This window comes from Filicampus tigris, chromosome 9 (assembly GCF_054856515.1).
Source record: "Filicampus tigris isolate MCC_2025a chromosome 9, RoL_Ftig_1.0, whole genome shotgun sequence".
Classification (NCBI taxonomy): domain Eukaryota; kingdom Metazoa; phylum Chordata; class Actinopteri; order Syngnathiformes; family Syngnathidae; genus Filicampus; species Filicampus tigris.
In genome coordinates this window covers 20,496,368-20,511,893 of record NC_141225.1, presented here as the reverse complement: position 1 = coordinate 20,511,893, position 15,526 = coordinate 20,496,368, and the positions used below count along the sequence as shown (strand labels likewise).

Below are 15,526 nucleotides of genomic sequence, written 5' to 3'. Positions count from 1 at the left end.
TGTACACGCATCAATGGGAGTTTACACTGACTTTAGCATTAACACAGGTGATGTTTTTAAAACAAACTATTTTGTATCTTAATATGCAGTGTGTAATTATTTTTTGTTTTACAGTAAAGTCCCACTGGAGTGTCCTGAAACAGCTTGAAGCATGCTCAGGGCTGGGTAGAATCACATAACGTCACACGCTTGCGGCACAAGCAACATGGTCCATCCAGGTTACTTTCACAACATCAGGCAACTTGCAACCATATGAGAATGCAAAATCCAAATCACAATTCGATTCGATTAACTGCACAGCCCTAGCCCCAAGTCAGACTAAAATTCTCATTCGAAGCAGAGTACACACATGCTGATGTTTAACATCTTAACAGGTTTTTAAAATAGTCCATGTCCAGGAAAAAAAAAAAATCAGTATTTGGGATCTTACTGCTCTTAGGGTCTGATTTACAACATGTGCTTGATCCATATATTGAGCCAATAAATGATCTGGTCAATTAAAATTAAAACAGTGCTATCTATCATGCTCTTCACATTGTGTGATCATGACTCCGACAAGTGGCCAGTGAGCTTAGAGTGTCACTGAAAGAGTCACTGAAAAAGCCACAGAAAAGCATAGAAGGGCACATTTTTGGAAATTTACTTGGAGATTCATGAATCCAAAAACCCGTTGTGATTCTTGTCACGGTGCCGCTGGAAGTGTAAATCTAAAATGAACAGAAAATTACCTGGCCTGCCTTGGCATCTTCGCATATGGAAGCTTCGTACGGTGTGGCCAGCTCAGGAGGATTGTCATTCACGTCCAGTATTCGAATGCTCACAGCCGAGTGCGACGCCATGGTGTGGTTATCTACACGGGAAACAAAAAGAGCAGCGGTCCGTTGAGAGTCTCCTTCTGGTTTGTGAGCCTTGCATCAGTGACATCTCTGTTGGCCTTTCACTTGGATCAATGCGGCTGTCTGCAAGGGGTTATTTGATTTCACAAGTTAGTCAGCGACTGTGTGGCGCTGCAGCACTTTGGCCATACACACTGTCAAAATGCTGACATTGACAAAGGAGTGCAGTGGTGCCAGCGTGCTGACTTTACAACACGTGGCCCGGCGCAAACAATCATGCAGTAATATCAAACACGGTGACAGTACGGAAGCCACTTTTGCACTTCAGGCGGCGACAATGATCGCCGTTTGTAAGGAAACAAGTAAAAGTGTGAGCACAAAATACTCAAAGCTTTAGTTATTAAAGCAGCTGTTTTGCTCTGTCAAGAAAGCAGAAGGAAAACACGTACACGGAATCCAACAAGATTATTTCCATATGGAAGGAAGCAGTCGGCTCAGCTTTGTGGCTCACTTATGAAGGGTTTTAATGCAACGCCTCCACCATTTGCACATAAAACAACTGGCATCTGTAAGCAGCGTTGGGAGGAGCACAGTTAATCACTGTCGTGTTTTAAAGTTAAAAAATATAGTAAGGAGAATGCAAGCTTATTTGATTGCCCATTATATATATATATATATATATATATATATATATATAAAATCTGCCCTGCGATTTGCAACCAGTTCAGGGTGTACCCCGCCTACTGGCCGAAGACAGCTGGGATAGGCTCCAGCGCGCCCGCGACCCTTGTGAGGATAAGCGCGGTGTAGATAATGGAGATATATATATATATATATATATATATATATATATATATATATACACATACACGCATTTTGTATCTGAGTTGTTTTCTTGTGTCGTGTTAACGTTCACATCCAGCACTTCACTAATATGCCGAGTTTATGAGGAACACGTAGTGACAAAGGCGTTTGTTTTATTCATTAGGGCATTTAAGCTAGATCACACAGGATCACAAGAATGCATGCACTCGGGTGGCGCTCTTAATGGGCTGAAATGTCAACGTGGGAGGTGTGAGGATGATATAATTAGCACAATCAAAAGCTACTTCAAATTACTTTGACATCTCCTTGTATCTTCTTTTGTCCAATGTCCTCACAAAACATTATGTGCAGGAGAAGCTTGAGCGAGGATGCCAAGTGTCTCTCTCTCTCTCTCTCTCTAGTATGTATATACAGTGTGTGTGTGTTTGTGTGCGCGTTTGCTGATGAGACACACAAACAGACACGTATACGTGTCTGTTTGTGTGTGAGAACATTTGAAGTTGGCGATGGAAAGAAAATGAGAGGACATTAAGCTAAATGAGAGTCATGCTAGCTTCAGGTATTGGCTTGATATCCTACTTGATTAGAGAACATTTTCAATGAATAAATCAGCAGTCACCACTCAGCGCACGTAACTGTGATTCATCTAAAAAAACAGAAAACAAAAAAAAACCTTCTGTCAACAAGCCAGTGATAACTACAAAAACAACAAATGCAGCAAAAAGCCACTCACTGCATTGATGTCAAGTGTTTTAATTACACAAATACAGTAGCAATTAGATGCACTCACTTTTGACAAAAGCCTCTTTAAAACAGTGGATGACAAGTGCATTCATACACTTATCTCCAAAACATCAATGCAAAAAATCCAACAAAATTACTCACTAAAAGGCTGACAAGTTAACTAATTAATTACCACTCACCCCCTCCCAACTTTTCTACCTTATTACCTACCCAAAAAACCTACCTACCTACAATATCTACCTAATTAGCTATCTTGCTAACTACTGTACATAACTAGGAACTAGGAAACTAATGGACTAGCTGGCTAACTAACTGGCTAATATGCTAATTAAATACCTAACTGGCTAACACGCAAACGACAAAGCTAACTGGCTGTCGTGCTATCTAACCTAATTAGCTAACCAATGGATTTACAATCTAGCTAATTCACTAACCATCAACCTACCAGCCTGCTAACTACCTACCTCTCTGCTTAACTAACTAAACATAACCTCTCGCATTGAACTTTCACACTCAACGTTGCAAATAATGTTCAGCTTTAAGTATGATGCAGTGCTGTTCTGCACTGCTGCAAACCACAATAATAACAACTAAATTAATATCACAGTAACAGAAATAGAGCAAAAATATATTGGAGGGAAATGTAGAAATATGGCTACAGCTCTTGTATGGGAGCCAGTGGCTACGCAAAAATATAATAGACGCAGTAGAGACATTGTGCAGCTCTCTAGTGCAATCTCTGCACATACAGTATCGGGTCCAGTAGTGTCCCGGCAGCTGATGAGAACGCTGGCCGCCACTAATAGTATAATCCTCACATCAATGCAGCTATTTTTTTTTTTTTTTTTTTTTTTAATGGGGCCGCATTGTGGCAGAGCGGGAACGAGAACAGAAAGGCGGGAAGAGCTCCGCCGGCAAAAGATATCGTTTCTGTACTGCTAATTTTGTCTCCTCATTATGTCCCTGTCCCCGCTGAGCCCCAATGAAAAGCAGCAATCATCCCATGTTACACATTAAACATTTCAATTTCCAGAATTGTAAGCAGATGAAACAATGTTAGCATTTCCCACACTTATGCAGCCCAAGCAGCCTTTATGAGGCGGTGGGAAGGGAAAAAAAAAAAAAAAAGTATCAAGTGAGACAGATTCATTCATGTGGACCAAGTGGTGCTGTTCTAAATGTGTCTGCTGATGGACGAGAAGAAGAAAAGGATTGTGTTGTGTAGATTGTTGGCATCTTTTGTGGCGCTCGCCAGCTGTCGTGCATGTTCCTGGGATTCACTGTGCTGCACAGTGGCACTAAATTATTCCGGCACAACTTTGGAGAAAGGACAGTAAAACATTTTTGACTGTACGTGTCTCAGATGTGTTCACTAGCGTCTGGTCTCTACTGTCTCAAGGTCTCTATTTTTTTTCAACTTTTATTGAGTTGAATATCAAAAATGTCACAAAAACTATATACTGTATACTGAAATATTGATGATCGTGTCTCAATTTCCTTACTCACTGTGAAATATTGGCCTGTTGAGTTGAAACTAAGTTGTATGAATTGTAACAGGTGGAAATATACGTTAATTGTACCCATGGATAGACGAACAAAGATACATAATAGTAAATAATCATTAATAATAGTTATCATTATTAAAGTAACACTTGGATGATCTTAACATTGACACTTATATAGTAGGTTTGCATGTAAAAATGACATCAGTACCAAAAGCCCCCCCCCAAAAGACTCTGTAGTGATTTAAGGGCTTTTTGTGATTAGATTTATGACAAATTGGCCCGCCCCCTTTTGGAGCTTGGCTTGTTATTTTTTCGGTCTCAGCGGTCTACGTCACAAGAGGGAGGCAAGTGTGGTAATATTGCTCGCTTTGTCAGTTCTGTTGTCTCAAACGGCGACCGATCGCCACCGAAATGCAAATGCACATTCTTGACCACTTCAACCTGTGAAAGTATAAAAGTGCTCTGCACAATAGTTTGGATTTATTGACATCAAATGTGAGCTCATCATGATAACCCCCACAAAATACAAAATACCGCGGCGGTCACTTCTCCACTTACACAGGCTGAAGCGGACAAGAGCATGAATGCGCACACAAACCCCGACTGGTTATATTTCGGACATTTAGCTACGCTAAACCCGTGTCAACTCTCAGGAGGCAGACGGTGACTGGCAGTGGGCAAGCAATCAGGCAAGCATGGATCTTTATCACACGAATGCGATTGGCTCATATTACGGGTGAGTGATATGTTCTGTTGTTCTATGTAAGAGTCAGTAGTTGATAGGCTACAGAGAAGATTAATAAAGCAGTACAGTTGGCAGCACGTCGTGTGTTAGATCGACTTTATTAACATAAAACAAGACATGACAAGCTAGCATCTCCGTCGCGTAACGCTAATATTGCTAGCAAATGAGTAAAACAAATAGATGTATTGGGCACCACTTGCCCCACATTTAAAGTCTCAAATATTTTACCAAGGACCCCTTGGATAGTGCATCTTAAAATGAGCTGTTATGGCTTTGATAGGAGTGTAACAAAAATTCCGTCCATGAGAATTAAATACAGTACAGACATCGAACAATGAAACAAGGTTATATGCAAATTCCTTCTCTGAATGCCTGAACAAAAATGAGGAGAGAGAAAAATCACTCTTTCCATCACAATATTCCGAAAAGAACCAGGTGGGGAAATCATTTTGCTATCAAGATTGAGCAACAGGGAATAAGAACTCATCTCCTGACATCATCTTGCTGCCCCTCATGTTTGTGGGCCCTGAGGTGTTTTAACGGTGTGCTTCGCCAAACTAAATCAAGAATATACCTGATGCAGAATCTTGCTCTCTACTGACCGGCAAGACCTCAGGGGATTTAATTCCAGTGTCAGTAACACTCTGACTGGTACTATGCCACGAGAACATTGTTATTTATCATTTCCTGAATTTATTGTACCGGTATATTAGGCAATGGAAGGAAAATGCCAGTCAATGCATTCAGCAAATCCTTGACTACAATTGTACCAAAGTAGATGACTGCGGCGGTTCCATTTACTCACAAAACAAACATTTCTTTTTTACCTCTTGAAAGCGAATTTTACAACCAACACGCTGCTGATTTTCACAAAAACGGTACTGTGTTAATACAACGCAGCCTTTAGGCATGACATTTCCCCCATTGCATGATGTCAGTCTAACACTGTGCACAGTGGAAACATCAAATGTCACATACAATACTGCAATCATTTTTGGAGTCTGTGTTGAGAGTACTCGTCCCCACCCCCCACCCCCCCTCCAGACATCTCTATTAGGTACTAACTTGTTGTCTGAGTGCACGAGTACAACATGATTGAGTCTTTGCTGGCCTTTCGAGGAGCCTCACAGTAAAGAATTGTCTATTTCATCCCGCAGCCATGACCTCTTGATTGAATTTGTCACGGGGACAAGTTGTGACACATTACGGCACGCAGGTAACCTTTGTGGCAGAAGCACTCTCGCTGATTTCATTCCCTGTCCTTCTGTGATATCCAGTATTTCATTATAAAATGGGAGGTTTTGGCTGATTTCTTTGTCTTTAGTTTTCTTTTTCTTGGGCTTTTTTCAACAAGTATTCCAAAAGAGGCCTTAACAAAGAATAGATTGATTTTGTTTTGTTGGGTTTTTTTTGTCCGGCACGGCCAATTAAGACGGAGTGTCTTGTTGGTTTACAGAGGTTCATTTCTTTTAACACGTGCATAACTATTAGCAACGTTAAAAAGTGACATGCATATCATCGTTGTATTTGGACATTCAATTTTAGTTTGAGACTTCATAGTATTGTTTCATACTGCTTAAGAGACATGCTCTGAATTTTTTGAAACGCTGGTTTAAGTTGCTCAGTGCACTTCACCAAAAGCAAGCTTGGCATAGTGAATACATGTTCAAAAAAAGAGCCTTCAAGCGATTTAACACCACTCCCAGTTAAAGTTGACTATCAAACTAAACATATACAAAGAGAAACAAAATAATCACAAAACTTTGGCTTTAAGTCCGCTAGCTTGTTGCTAACACATAATGTGAAATGCAATAGACGGGCTAATGAATAGCAATAGAGCAATGTGACAACGCATTAAGGAACAGCTGTTTGAACATAAACAAACACATATAGACAGACAATATAACAATACTCATTAGCATATGTTCTTTATCCTCTGCGAAAATTGACTAATATTACCACACCTTACCGAGTCACTTAAAGCAGAAGTCAAACATGTTCTTTGTACTAATAGGTTTTATGCGCCCCCAGTAGCCTAAACATGGTATTCTGATTAATATTGTATTTGTGGGATAAGAATCCATCAGTTTTCAGCCATCCTAGGAGGCTGACATTTATGCAGCACTGCCACCTGCTGTTGATTGAAACTGACATCAAAGTGACCACGGGCTCGCCGTGCAAAACCCAATAAACAGCTGAGCCATTTCATGGCTATGTGCTTAGGATGATTGCTCTTTTGTTTGTTTACTCTGTTCTGCTGTGTTTTGATGAAACACATACCCCTATACACACAGCCAATGCTCATGTGGCAGGTATTTCCAGTTGTGCAGAATCTTGTTTTGATGTTACAAAAATCAAACTGTGCACATTTATTTGGCAGACAATTTATGCTGCTGTGACTCTACTTTTTCCTTCAAGACTGCAAGAGATAAAGACTTTCCAACTGCACCTGTATCTATCTATCTATCTATCCCCCGGGTGAACCAACCTGTCTGGGTAAGAAGAAAAGAGAAAAAAAAGGAAAAAAAGCATTTCAGCTATGTGATATCATGCTATCAGAAAATTATATGTCAGTCTAACTTGGCTGTATGTGCTAGGCAAAGTGCTAAATAAGGGTTAGGCGAGGAGAACTTTTAATTGGATGAATGCAAAGATGGCCTGTGTGCGTACATTTGTACTAGTCGGGAGGAGAACGAGCACTCGCTTTTGCAGTTGTGTGCAGGCTGACATTTAGTGTGCATCTTGCACTTTTGTAGTCTGGCTTAATCCTGGGGCTCAGACGAGCGAACGTGGTCGCAAAGCTCTTGTCACTTGTCCAATAGTGGCGATACAATAGTTCAAAGGTTGCGAAAGGACGTGCGGCGTAGTTAAAGGTCTTGCCGACTGACTCCAGTTTTAACAGTGTCCTCAGACAAGTTGACCCCATGGCATCTGCAACCTTTAAGGGACATATTATGGAAAAGAGACTTTTTAATAGATTGTATACTAATAACTGGGTGTCTGCAGTGTGGAATTGAACAACCAAATCAATTTTGTGTAATAATAATAATAATAATAATAATAATAACAAAAATAATAATAATAATAATGATGATGATGATGATGATGATGATAAGAAGGAAAAACACAGAACACAATTGAATACAATACATAAGTATGAGAACACAACCTATTATTTTGATTTTTTTCTGAACATCAACTTCTTTTTCCACTTGGATGAGAGGAAAGCTCAGAAGAGGCAACGCATCTCACACCTCTCCGCAGTCTCAAATGTTCATATATGGGAACATCTGACTGGAAATCTCACATGAGGAGTGCATTGCGGTCAACCTTCAAAGTTCCAATGGAAGGATTACTTTGAAGATCAGAAATGTCTCGTCAGTAAAAGAGTGAGTTGTTAGCTATCCAAATCAAAAATGCACCAAAGCTGTTGGGAATAAAAGCCCATTTCGTTGTTTCTTTCCATTGCCTTGTTGAAGACCTTTAGTAGGTAATGGTGGCGGCAATTGGAGCTAGTTTGTTACCTGACGGCTCTGGGTTATTTCTGTTCACCGTGTGGACGCAAGGTGTCAATCATTGCAGCAATTCGAACTTTCAGACAGAATTATTTGCTTCAATTTTGAGTTTGACGAGACACGTGGAGTGCATTCATTTAAAGATGGAGCTGAATGATTTATTCTAGACACTGTTACATTACTCTTGCACTGACAAAATCAGACACACAGAATAGAATAGAATTAAGGTAGGATGTATAGAAAAGACTAGATAAAATGCAAAGTTCTTTTGAAATGTCCTACCCTTTCCGAAACAGTTTCTATAGCTCTATGTCTGTGTGGAATCTCAATCATTAGGTTCAAGGCCATAAAAGTTAAATCGAGGGAACTGGAATTTTCTTGTTTGTCCAATTTGTTGTGTTTTTTTCTTGTTTTCCAACATCGTTGAAAAATGACTTAGGCAATTTTGATGAAGCTAACGAAATTTAGATGGTGAATGCCTCTTTGAGATCACTTTGTTAGCCTAACAACATGCGTCGTTTTTAACTCAATGTCACAATATCCACAATAATACCATTGCGCTTGCTAAAAATTGCATTTTTTCCCCCATTATGTCTGTGTAGACTTTCAGTCATCCAGGTGACAGTAATCTGCAAAAGTGAAATTGAGGCAACTGACCTCTTGGGTGTTGGAGATAATTGAACTTGAATCTAAAAGGTGGTGGACAACAACAACCCTTATGTGACAACCCGAGGGCGCACATCAACCTGATAAATAAAATAGGAGCATTTCACACCTAAAATTTTGAACTGAAAAAGTATTTTGGATAAAGGTGTAAATTCTTCTTCAGCAAGCAGTTTCCTCAACTGAAGTATTACCATGACCTGAATGATTGAGAGTCCACATAAAAATAATGCGACAAAGACTGTTTTGAAATAGGCAAGAAACCGCCTCTTCTAATACTATGTTGGATGCCGGGACATTTGCAGGTCTACTTTGACACCCATACATGAGAACCTTTGATCACCTTTAGAAAAAAAGGAGTGTCTCTCATCAGCCACCTAACAGGTTGCCCTTTAAGAAATGAGATCTAAAAATGTCTCTGGCAATCACAACACGAATACAAATGTAAAAAAAAAAAAAATGCACCCAGCAGTAATAATTACGGTGACACGGGAAGATGACATTTAAAACACTTTCAGAAAGGTTGCCAGACTTAAATGCAATCACACTCCTCTTAATAATGTCCCAATTTATGTGTCATAGGATGCATACATTGTATAATGAGCCAGAGGAAGCATACCTGCTTCCACGGCCTTCACGGTGATATTGTGCCAGCCAGCTGTCTCACGGTCCAAAACCTTGTCCAGCGTGATGGCGCCTGAGTTGGGATTAATGTGAAAGATCATGTCCTGATCCGTGTTGTAATCGATGGAGAACCTGTAGCAAAAAAATGCAACGTACATTAAACGAGCGTGGAAAAAGATGGAAAAAAGTTCCAATAGACCATGATCAGTTTCAATATATGTTTTTATTATCTCTTTATAGTCCTATTTTGAATAAATTATAGCTGAGTTTTCATTGAATAAAAATTGTGTCCTTACTTTAGCCATGTTTTGTTGCAAAATTGAATCAAAACAAGGAAGCCCTAAAAGCAGGAACAACCTTTTATCTATTTTTTAAAATTGTATTTTACAGTATACTGTTTATAATTACAGAGTATGCTTCAGTCTATAACTTGTAGCCATTTAGTAGCATCACATGACGAGCCTCAACACATCTATAATTCGTGCAACATTTTTGTCTATTCAGGCTAAGAAAAATAACATTCAATTTTCATACGGCACTCCAGAAAAAAACTCAAATGTGTCAGATGAGTCAAACCCCCAAAAAATCTGATGAAAGATGGCAAATGGACAGCCCTAATGGATATTTACTAATAGTAAAGCGAGCATCAAAGATAAACGGACCTGTAAAAGTTCCCAATCTAATTATGTGTGCCAAAGAGGCCTAATCTACCAAGGTGTCAGACAAAAGTTAGCTACGTAAACAGCTACAGTTACTATCGGTAACTTTTTCTTGCAACCAACCCAAAACACCGTCTGTTACCATTTTTTTGTTTTGGCCTTTTTTTGTTTTGTTTTGAGGATTGCAGTGTAGAAGCAACAATCGTTTCCTTGCATATATCTCTTGTTCCTTTGGATGAAAGTGTCTTTCTTTTAATCCGCTGAGTTGCAACACAAAAAAACTTGACCGACAAGCATCCATACAACCCAAACCATAAACAAGGATTTATGTTCTTAAAATTTGACAGCAATCTCTTTTTCCATACTTGTTGTCTATCTGGGATCATCTTTTGACAGGTGCAGCTGTCTGCCAGCTGTTTGATTTACCTGCTGGAATATGTGCGATGCTTTTAGCTGCAGCCATTTCAAGCTTGTGGCAAAGCACCCAGGAAGCATTGCTATAAATTCTGCCACTGTGTGTGTTTCTCCACCCACCCCATTAACTCAAACCCCTTGCTCAGGCTGTGTTAATATGCAGGTCTTAAAGGGTGTGTGTGCTAACGAAAGCGCCAGAGGCCATGAGCTTGCCAACTTAGTCCACTTGGTGGCTTTTGGCCAGTTTCCCCCTCCTCCCATCCACTTAATCACCCATTCATTTTCTATCGTGCACACGTACACACAGCCGTACATGTAACACACGCGCACACACAGAGAGCCTCGTAGCTCCGGGCTGCCTATGAACGACAACGCTGCCAGTGTGTTGTACTTCATTACACCTGGAACCTGGGCGCCTCATGCATTTTTAATGGAGGTAATTTGCACAGGCCCCGTGAGTGTCAGTGTTACACTTCGTCAGCGACACTGTCTTAGCCCTTATCTACTCCCTCTTTCCTCCCGCGCCTGCAATTGCTCTTCCGAGGATGCGTAAACTCAAGACCTTGGTACAGGAGATTACTCGGTGATACTGTCTGTTATCATGCGCCGCGATCATAGAGAGAAAAAAAAAAGAGACAGACGATGAAGCGCCATCCATTGTGCGGTTTGAGATGAAATCGGCTGCCTGTGTATACTGCCCTGCTGGTGAATTATGGGTCTTTTTAAGACCATTTTTCATGTTATAAATTTGGTTCCTATAAAAATTATATTTACAGTGGTTAAGCCTGCAGAAAGACAGACAGAAATGTTTTGCTTTTTCCCTACTGTCATCATATTCAGCAGTGGGGAGCCGCTTTCCATCACATACTGATGTCAATGCTGACCTTATCTGTTTTATTTTTTTGCACACACTTATATAGCAAAAGTACATCAATTCAAGCATATTTAGTGCAATTATACCACACTCAGTTATGGGCTTTAAAACAGTCCAAATTGCTTTGCATCAAGCATTTCCTAAACTTGAGCAGCAAAAAAATTGAAATGTGTCTCTCCCCTGGGAACCAATTATCAAATATAATTTAAAGGAGTGTATCTATATTTCTACGGTTAGTCATATTTGTTATTGTATAGAGAAGAGGTTGAACAACTAAAGATTTTTTTAAGTCACCTGTAACTATAAAGTGATAAAAGTTGAGTTGAAGTCGATTAATCGTTGATATTTCTTCAGCACGGTTCAACGGTTCCCAACCTTTTTGCCAGACAAAGACCAAATTCCCGTACAAACTTATTTCGGCAAACTGACATAGAAATTGAGTGTATTCGACGAAGGAATTGCATATTGTCATCTTCTTAAAATAATGGCCTAAATCATGTTTTGACCAAACTTTTTTTGCCTTAAACAACTTCTCATGATGCTGATATTTTCGTACTCTGACCAGTAGAGACAGGCATGCATGTCGTAAGTCTTCTGTAAACTTGAAAGATGAAATGTTCCTGGGATTGAATGGCTAGAAAAGACATATTAAATAAATGTCTTTGGGATTGAATGAGTTAATAATTAATGGGGAGGAGTGGTCTACAGTGGAAGTAAGTTTGCAAGGACAGTTCAGGCATCCAATGGCAATCCGTACATCCATCCAAAGCATTTGTCTACGTTATTCATACCTGACTGGTTTATTCTTCACATCCGGGTCTCGGGCAGTGACGACACCAACCAGCTCTCCAACTTTGGTGTCCTCTTGCACTTCCATGACAGTGCCATCAGCAGGCTGAAAGAGCGGCGGCTCGTCCACGTCCGACACGCTGACGCGGACTATGGTCTGGTCCCGGAAGGAGCCCAGATCCACGAAGCGAGGGTCCACGTGCTTATTCACGGCCTCAACCACTACATTGTGTGTGCGTTTGCTCTCAAAGTCCAGTGGCTGGGGGAAAAAAACAAAAAACAGAAGCAAGTGTGTTTTGTCTCACTTCTGGCTGTCAGACACCCTCATTAAGAAGTTATTGAGCCAAAACACTGGCAACCTAATTCACCCTGCTGTCACTTTTATTAAACAAAAACAGCAACAAAGAAGTCAGATAATTGTGCACATATCCACAAAGAATATTGGATCACCCTAGATAGAGCTAAAATAACATCATTATTTTCTGGACGAGCATGTGGTGTCGAGATGTGAAACCCTACAATGGAACATTCGCAAAGTCGGACACCCTCAACTAATTTACAGTTGCCTCAAAATCATATAAGGGTTAAGGACATGAAAATGGCCAGACATTATATTTTTATCATTTTTAACTTTCAGTACAGTAACAATTACTGACAATATTGCATTATGTTAGTTTTCTTCCACAGGATTTATTTTGTATTTATACTTATATAACAACAAGAAACATTGAAATATTACTTTAGAACAATTTGGAACTCAACCAGCAGATTGTGATGGACTATGTAAGTCAATATTTACAGAACAGTACAGTAACAATTACTGACAATATTGCATTGTGTTAGTTTCATTCCACAGGATTTATTTTTTTATTTATACTTGTATAACAACAAGAAACATTGAAATAATACTTTAGAACAATTTGGAACTCAAGCAGAAGATTGTGCTAGACTATGTAAGTCAATATTTAAGTAAAGACATTTACGTCCAGAAAAAAAGGTGGGACAGAAGGAGCCTATCTTGCTCCATCAAGGTATAATCAACCCTAATTAGCCCGAAGCCCCTTTTGGGGCTTTTGGGGCCTAATTAGCCCAAAGCCCCTTGTGGGCCCCAAAGACCCTTTTGGGCTAATTATTGGGTAATTGTTTGGATCCGTTCCAAGACCAAAAACGTTACGTTTGTCTGTAAAACGCAAATGTCAAACTACAAGTGTACCACCCAAAAACAGTAGACTAGCACAAATTCACGGTATGAAATTCCAAAATTCATTCATCTGCATCTTAGTACCAAAGAAATACATTGAAGTGAGTTGAGGACCATAGTTAAAATAAAAGTAGGGCTTTGCTACTATCTTGAGGCATCTACAGGCAATTAGAAATTATTTGGGGGTTTCAATTGGAATGTACCTTCTTGATGGAGACGACAGCTTCTTGGGTCATGGCGTCGGTGGTCACCTTGAAGAGCTCGCCTCCTTCCTGGATCAGGTAGCTCATGTCCGTGTTCTCCCCCATGTCTGCGTCCGTGGCGATGACACGTCCCACCGGCGTGCCGATGGCGGCGCCTTCCGATACCATGAACTGGTACATCTCTAGTGGACGGGACAAAATGGCTATAATACTGAATACATTTGAAGACATTTGTTTGCGGCAGGTTGCTCGCGACATTCTGTTGTAATGTATTACTGGCTGTGTTGAAACAGGTTTAAAATGTCATGAAATTCATAAAAGCAAACAAGACAAAACGGTTTAGAAGAGGGGAATCCAGAGAAAACATTGAATTGATTTACCTGCATTCAACTTGCATTTTTCCCTTTAAATCATGATGGACTAAATTCCGAGTCTATCAGAGCAATGCAATCATTACTCTTCTGAGCTTTATCCCTCCGACTGCGCAAACACAATTTAGCAAGATGTAAAAGTTATGAATACAGAAATAAGAAAAGATGTATGAGGCATATCAAGTTCTATTCGGGCCAAAATGATTCTGCTCCTTGAGCTGTAACAGAAGTAGAAAGTATATATATATATATATATATATATATATATATATAAAAAAAAACATTTGTGTGCTAGCAGTAGCATGTTCCTGTTAGATGTCACGGTTGTCTTATAGCATAAAAAAAGGTGGTATTTTTTTTTAAGTGGATATATTGTGTCCTACATTGGGGCCGCACGGTACAAACAGGATGATTAGCTACTTTGAAGAGCATTTGTTTAGGACTGAAGGGACATTTAATTTGACTGCAGACGCTAAATTAAAATAAAGCTGCCTAGATTGCCGCCTTATTGACAAAACTCATCAATAGAACTGTCTGCTATTTCATTATTTTGGTCACTAAACAACCTTTGCGATCACAATTAAAAGGCATTAGAACATTAGCTCGTTAAAGCTAGCATTCCTTTTTTCTAAGGTAAATATCGACTGCTGGAGAGATAAACATACTGATGGACTGAAATCCGAAAATCATGATGTCAAGCCGTACTTGTCAAAGACAGAAAACTTTTGATTGTGAAGGAGATTGGCAGCTACATAATAGGACAATATAATCAATGAAAAAAAGTCACAAATATCTGTATACATTATGTGCAACAATGTGGAATAACTTGGCTATAGTGTTGCTGAAAAAAAAATCAGATTGCTTAGTCGGCGGCTCATTCATTGCTGTTTTAATTATAATCATTATCATCTGGTGAAATGGAAAGTTTGGCAAATTAAGATGCAGTCCACTTTTTTGGAAAATAAAAATATAGTCACCCTAGGTACGAGTATTGATGGACAAATGAAGCTTCGTGAAGCACGTGTGATAAATTTCGACTCCTCGAAATGGCACTCTTGAATTAAAGATACCATGGAAATGTAATGAATTTCCAGTGCACTAGCCTTTATCTGAAACAAAGAGCACCATCCAGAGGAATAAAAAATATCCTAAAATAATAAATAAGTGCTTCATGAAGCTTCATTTTCCCATTACTATTTAAGAACCACAACCCGTTGTCTTTTCTGGTGACAGCGGTTTGAAACATTGTGAATATGAATGTTGTCATTTATTTCAACATCTCAAATTTTCACAGTGAGATTACTTTGGTCTTCTACTTTGGCCGGTCGTCTTTTATTTTTTACCTCAGTCAGCCGGAGAATGTGTCGGACACTCACTCTGTGGGAAGCGTGGCGGGTTGTCATTAACGTCTGTGATCACTATGGTCACTGTGGTGGAGCCGGAGAGTCCGCCCATTTGCCCTGCCATGTCGGTCGCCTTGACGACCAGCTCGTAACGATCCTGCGTCTCGCGGTCCAGATCTGCCACGGCTGTCATTATGATACCTAATGATAGCCGA

The 15,526-nt window shown here is 39.7% G+C and overlaps 1 protein-coding gene across 3 annotated transcripts in view; it reads right to left on the bottom strand.

Annotated features, from left to right (window-relative positions):
• cdh22 (cadherin 22) overlaps positions 1-15,526 on the bottom strand; it is a 197,201-nt gene that overhangs the window by 26,039 nt on the left and 155,636 nt on the right. For all 3 annotated transcript variants that reach the window (XM_086040608.1, XM_086040609.1, XM_086040607.1), the window contains 5 exons: positions 15,345-15,512; positions 13,598-13,779; positions 12,196-12,452; positions 9,453-9,589; positions 729-850 (listed from right to left, as the gene is read on the bottom strand). In XM_086040608.1, the coding sequence (XP_085896734.1) occupies positions 729-850; positions 9,453-9,589; positions 12,196-12,452; positions 13,598-13,779; positions 15,345-15,512 (866 nt within the window). The remainder of the gene's footprint in view (positions 1-728; positions 851-9,452; positions 9,590-12,195; positions 12,453-13,597; positions 13,780-15,344; positions 15,513-15,526) is intronic.